The sequence below is a fragment of the Opisthorchis viverrini genome, assembly GCF_000715545.1.
Source record: "Opisthorchis viverrini unplaced genomic scaffold opera_v5_331, whole genome shotgun sequence".
Lineage (NCBI taxonomy): Eukaryota > Metazoa > Platyhelminthes > Trematoda > Opisthorchiida > Opisthorchiidae > Opisthorchis > Opisthorchis viverrini.
This window is the reverse complement of record NW_008751977.1, coordinates 282,593-289,444: the sequence shown is the minus strand read 5'-3', so window position 1 is coordinate 289,444 and position 6,852 is coordinate 282,593. Positions and strand designations below refer to the sequence as shown.

At 45.4% G+C, this 6,852-nt stretch overlaps 1 protein-coding gene across 1 annotated transcript; it reads left to right on the top strand.

Annotated features, from left to right (window-relative positions):
• Window positions 1-699: 699 nt before the first annotated feature.
• T265_09946 (hypothetical protein) lies at window positions 700-1,434 on the top strand (the record flags this gene model as incomplete). Its single annotated transcript, XM_009176176.1, has 1 exon — window positions 700-1,434. One exon carries the CDS (start codon window positions 700-702, stop codon window positions 1,432-1,434), a length of 735 nt encoding a protein of 244 aa, XP_009174440.1.
• Window positions 1,435-6,852: the final 5,418 nt, after the last annotated feature.

Genomic DNA, 6,852 nt, shown 5'->3' with positions numbered 1-6,852 from the left:
TGGCAAAAAGTTGAGATAATATAATCAGAATATATACTCAACACGCGCACCCCGGATCTCATGTTCAAACAGGAAAAGTTCGAAAGTTGCGTGCAAGTTGGCATTGGGAGGCTTTTGGTCTGAAACGAGACGGTTGAGGCCCATTTGGGTTCGTGCAAACGAAGTTGCTCAATGAGATCTACGAAGCTGTTGGAAATAAGGCTGCTTTTAAACCGAGAGGCTTTATTAGATTTGCAATCCGGACTGAATGTGTAGGCTAATAACACTAATAATACTTTCAGGCACTCGATAAGCCTAGCGGAGACAAGTTCCACGATGGTTCGTGTAACGAGGGGCACCAAGGACGAAACATCGGGAGTTTTAGGGATCGTGATCTTCGTCTGGCTAGCTTACTGCTCACTAAATTGAACTTCAAAGGTGGTGCTGCCCACTTTAATTACTTGCGAATACCACGTGGACATAATCTGGTGAATTAAAATAACAAACTTTACAGCGGAAAGTTGAACGAAAGCTGTGCACGCATACGTGACTGCGTGAAAATATTCATTGGCTCCATTCCATATCATTTGAACAGTGCTAACCTTCTTTAACACATTCCTTGGTCCCATGGGACGGCCTGACGACGCCACAGCACCAACCACCAACCTTTCACCACTTTAGATGATCTGACTGTCTTACAACCCATCATGGATAGCCAAAATGTTGCTGTGTTGCCGCATTTGCATGGAAGACTGTGAAACAGCTGAAACTGAAGCCCTCAGGCGGGACTTCAAATCTGAGTGCCAGCTGCCCGGTCCAGACCGCAAGTCGCCGACTCTGCGCGTTCGACCGTCCATTGTCCCGTCTGTTGCAATGGAGAATCAGTTGTTTAATCTGAAGTTTGTTGCGAAAAACCTCGAAAGATCCGCTGTGAAATGTGAAAGATCCGAAAAAGAGGAACAGAGGAAAATAAAAACTGCACTTGCGAAGAGCAATTCTGACGGTGCCCGTATTCATGCTGAAAATGCCATACGAAATAAAAACCAAGCTCTCTCCTTCAGGAGAATGTCTGCGAGAGTGGACGCAGTTTGTGCCCGTGTTCAGACCGCTATTGCCTTAAAGAGCCTCACTGGTAATATGGCGTCCGTTGTAAAATCAATGGACACAGCGGCAAAATCAATGGACTTAGAGCGGCTAATGAAGTTGATGGACTCGTTCGAAAAGAACTTTGAAAATCTGGATGTTCAGTCGCAGGTGATGGATACTGCAATGGGTAACACTGTCACGCTTAACGTGCCTGAGGATGAAGTTACCAGCTTGATGATGAAAGCGGCGGACGAAGCAGGCCTGGAGTTGAACCAAGAACTCCCAAAGGCAGACGGAAGCACAGTTTCTGTTAGCGCTGCGGAAGAAGATGACTTGTCCCAACGGCTTGCCCGTCTACGACAAGTGTAATGCTTGCTGACAAACAAGATACTTTCGTGTTTTTCAAGCTTCTGTGACTTCAACTTTTCTGTACAGTGATTGCTCAGTATAATCATAACTCATCTTTGATTTTTGTCTTTACCGACTGTTTTCGAATCGCGTTTTTCGACAGTTGTTTACTGTTACCTTGAAGTGTTTACAAACCTGCGTTTCGCTTTGAAATGTGGCTCGTTGGATTTCCCGTCGAATTGATTTTTCGTGAATTGAAGTGTGTGAAGCAGAGAATTTCTTCGCTTCCATGTTCGAACTCACGAACGGGCCACCAAACTATGGAGTAGTTTACCCGAAACCCTGACCACGGATTCATCTTGTGGTGGGTGGTTAAGCCGGTTTCCCTTATGACGAATCAGTTCGTGATCATATATTGTCGGATTTTCTACGTAGCAACGGCGTCCACCACTGAAAATGAAGGTTTCGTTCGAATACTGTAGGTGAGAGATCGGTGGTAAATGAATAGGAAACAGCTTCTCAGAAGGCTTTCTCCTCCATTGACGCCTGTATTGGCGTATAGCACCGACACCTCATCTGTCTGTAATCTGGCGAAACGATTCGGAAATTTGTATTAAGCTCGGCTTGTGACAGCACGCTTTCCACTAAGTAAAATTGCTCTGGAATATCGGACCATTTCTGTCGAAGAATGCCCCCAAAAGACGAGCTAGTCCTCTATGGGTCAGGTTTTTAGGTTCTCTACTGATCATGCCCAGTGCATGAAGTGTGTGCCTGGTGAAATCCTAATCTAGCCATATATTTGATAGAAGTACACCAAAGGTGGCAGTGTTCCAGAAACTGACGGTTAAAATAATCGACGAATGTCTTTTTGGAAACCGACACTTGTAAGAGGAAACAGGTGCTTGTATCACTGAGCAAAATCTAGCAACCACCTAGTCAATAGTGCTACTACATTAAGTCCACCTCGCTTTGCGCGTAACTTTCTGCAGCAGTCCCCGATGTCATCGGGATTATCTAGATATAGTTTTTTCCTGGACGACGTTTGCACTGTATTGGTGCGAGTCTCTGTCATCAGTTCATAGAGATGCCCTTTCAACATACACAGGATCTCTCCAGCAAGGTTAGCCGATAGATAAAGGTCTGATATACACGATCTTTTGGCCCTCCAGGTTGCAGTTAGAGCAAATGGCGGTTTTTTCCTAGAAATTCGGGCTATCCGGGCAGTCGCACGTCTACCACAAATGTCGGAACTTGTGGGTCAAACGCCTCGATCAAAGAACCTGCTCATTCTCCTATCTAAGTTTAGGCGCCCTAATGGTATCCCAGTCCACATACGACCATGAGCTTTACGGATGAAACGACCTTCATGCCACATCGGCCATTGCGCGGTGACCTCAGTCGGGTCGCACACAGTAGGGCAGATAACCAGAAACGCGCGATTGCTAGTGCCTCTAATCTTTTTCGGCCATTGTCTCTTGAGGCCCATGCCGTCCCACAATTATTCCGACATGGATTCCAGCTGCAGGCGCACCAGTCGCATGCGATTGGTAAGTTGTACGCAACAGCGCTCATATATTTCACTACGCATTCGTTATTAAGACCTCGTTCTTCTATTACTACAGTCGTTAAGGCGAGAAACCTTGGACAGGTCGGCCGCCAGGCTGTATTTGTGTATACTCTAGATACCCTATCAATTGAAGTTGCATTTCTGAAACTCAAATGCAGACTGTGACGCTACAGACTAGGAACTTCAAGTGATCTTGCAACTTCTACAGTGGGTTGCCCCAGTGTTGGTATGATCTTCAGTTTGCGAGCTTCGCAATTCTTCCCTCATACTTATGAACAGCCGACTCGGTGGTTTCCGACTTTCTACTTCGACAAAACGACCGGTAGGAATAAGGCGTCTTCTTGTACTGTATCTGCTCACTTTCCAATGCACTTTTGCTCGATTAATTGAATGCAATTGAGATAGAACAATCATGGCTATACTGAAAACCAGGAATTCTGTTCATGATGCTTCCGAACGAGTACACGGAGGCGGCTGAACCATGAGATGGACTCTCAAATCTTGCTGGTTCGGAGCACAATCCAGCCGGGCGGGCAATCAGACGACAGCTCAACCAGAAAACCCAAGAAATGCAACAAGTCAGTGCTACTAGGAATGCTCCAGCTAACCTGAAGGAAAAACGTTAGGTGCCTCCCACAAGTAAGCTAGTCAAATATATAGGAAATCTAACACATAAAGAAAACTAGTGTCCAGGCCGCTGGGCGGAAAATTTTCGAAGAGTTTTCAGCAATCTTGTGAATATTTTCCTTCATAAAAAGGTTCAATAGCCCCCGGCCGCTCACCGGTGTCTCCCATTCCATCCACTCTTTTTCCACTCAGGTCTATGAGTCTAGCTCCCCCCTCAGATGCCTTTCTGTCGTGAACTGTTATCGGTCTGCTGCACCAGACGAACTTCCTCCAGCGATGTGGCGGTGTTCAAAAACGGAAGAGAATATTTGTGTTCCGCTCCCACTAGATTGTTCGTGCCTACCTTTGGATACAAAAGCGTTTTACAGAGTCGAAGTCGATCATTGGTCGTACCTGTGTTCCAAAATGCTGCCTGAACAATGCAAGCATGAGTCTCACGCCTGTCATAACACGGCTACTGACTTCCTTTATGTTGCGACACCGTTCGCCGGCACATGATAGACAAAACTCAGATCACAAGGCGGGATTTCGACCTGGGAGAGGATGCCTTGGCTATATCGTCATATTACGTCAAGGGCTCGACTAGCTGTCCCCTGTACCACTGGCCAACAGTAGCAGTTTTCCTCCACTATGAGGGAGCCTTCGACTCTGGATGGACAAGCTGTCCTAAATATTCTTGGACAGAGGGTAATGTCGTTGAAGTTCGCAAACGTTTTTGTGCCCCTTATTCCGACACCTCCAGTTGGGTTGATCCGCACAGTGAACTATCCAGAATCCTGGCTTCCATGTCACCCAGAGGAAGTATGGAGGATGAGTTACTGCCGGGCTGCGCAAGCCTAGATAAGAGTAGTCGAGAGTCCAAACTAGGTTGAACCACAAACCCGTAAGTTTGAGTCTTAATGACTGAGCCATCTTGACCCGTTCCACGCATCCAGTGGAGTTCGTCACAGTTGTCTTTTCGGTGACCTTACCGGGATGCCCTTCTTGGATCCAAAAACGGCGAGAAGGGGCTTATGGTCAGTGATGAGCGTAAAATGACGTCCATAAAGCATTTTGTGGAACTTCTTGACGGTGAAGATTATTGCTGAAGTTTCTTTTTCGATTTGACCATAATTGCGCTCGGCAACTATTAGGGTTCTAGCTGCGTGGGCAATTGCTTTCTCGTTTCCGTCGGGGAAAACGTTGGAGATGACAGTTCCAATACCATGGTTGGATGTGTCTGAAACAACAGTAATGTCCAGGGCTGGATTGTAATGTGTAAGTAGCAGGTCAGAGCTGAGAAATGACTTTACTTTGTCAAAAGCGGACTGGCACTGATGTGACCAGTTCCAAGGCACATCCTTTTTTTAAAAATGATTTAGTGGTTCACCGACACGACGCATGTCTGGCAAAAATGGACTGTAGTGGCTTACTAACCTGAGAAAGGAGCGCAAGGTTGCTGAATTCGTCCGTGCTGACATTTGTTGTACGGCAGAAATATTTTCTGGGTCTGGATGACGACCATGTTCGTCAAAAATAAATCCATGATATTTGATAGAAATGGGAAAAAATGCACACTTCTCTGCACGAAAACCATATTGTTGAATCCGTTCGAGTACACAATGTAAACGATGCAGAAGTTCTTCTTGACTAGAACCTGTAAGAATGATGTCATCCAAATAAGCATCAACTCCTGACAACCGATTGTTTGTTGAAATATTGCTGGTGCAGATTTTACCCCAAATGGCAAACGGTTAGATTGAGACAAACCGCGGTGTGTGCTAACTGTCAGAAGTTCTTTGGATTCACCAGAGACTTCTATTTGAAGGTGAGCATCAGCGAGATCCAGTTTTGCGAAACACCTTCCACCATTGAGCTTGGTGAACAAATCTTCTGGTACCGGCAATGGATATTGGTGAGTCTAAGACAGCGTTTAATACTGTGGAATAATCAGCACATATGCGCACCTTGCCATTTGCTTTTTTGATGACAACAATAGGAGCTGCCCACGATGAATGGTTTACTGGCTGGATAACTCCGGATTGCTGGAGACGAAAAAGTTCATTCTCCACAGTCGCGAGAGCAGCAAGTGGTACGGGACGCTTCGGTCTGAAAATCAGTGTGGAATCAGGTTGGAGTTTGAGGCTTGCCTTGGTTTTGCTATAGCATCCAAGGCCACTTTGGAAGACGTCGTTGAATTTCGTCTTTAGTGTTTTAGTAAAATGTTCTGCAATGTCTGAGGAGGATGAAAACTTCAGAGCACTGCACACAGATGATGAAGGTACACTGAAAAGGTCAAGTTTCTCGATCCAATCGAGTCCGAGTATGTTTAATTTCGGACAATCAGTGAGATAGCATGTTCCTGAGAAGTGCACATTGTTGAATAACACATCACAAGACAACTTGCCTGTTAGTTTTAAAGTGCTGCCAGAGGCGCTTTTGACTCGATGGTTCGTGAATGATAAAACAGGTTTCCCAATTGATTCCCAAACTGAACGTGAGATTAATGTAATATCCGAAGCTGTGTCAAGCTGCAAACGGATCGGGAAATTGTTGATGGAAACTGTTATGTATTTCCTGCGGGATTCGAATTCAACTTGAAACGTAGCAAACAGAGAATTGGACTGTATTCGTTGTTTGTACGTCCACCTTTTGATTGAGTCTCTCATCGGACTGTTATCGTTCTTTGGGTTTAATGGTGATTTGGTATTGTGGGTACGGCAAAAGCCTTCTTTATGGCCCCAACGATGGCATGCTTGACACTGATGTTTCTTGAATGGACAAAAACGTGCATAATGCCATTCACCACATGACCAACATGATGTTGGAGGCATTTTTCCTGGAGTGACAGCGCCAGTATGTTCGTTAGGAGGACTGCCTCCTAACAAATGCACAATCCAAAGTAACAGGAATCCGAATGCTGGGATCAAGCCTGAAGAGGCTTTGTTTGTGTTGGACAACTATCCGTCCGCGCAAATTACCTTAAACAGAATAACAAAATTGACCCCATGTCTCAGAATGCGTTCTGTACCTCCAAAGTTTTGGAGTTACATGGTATTGGATCTGAAAGTAAATGTTTCATATGCACATAGTTTTGAAAACTAAACATTCTCACGCGTCTTCTTGACTGTCACACACTTGTAAACGACTACTGCAAAGCGGCTCCACAATTTCCGTGATGAACGTCACCTTCCATTAGATAAGATGATCGTTCAGCTGCAACACACTTTCGGCGCCTAGCCGACATGCCATCCAAAGAGAGCACG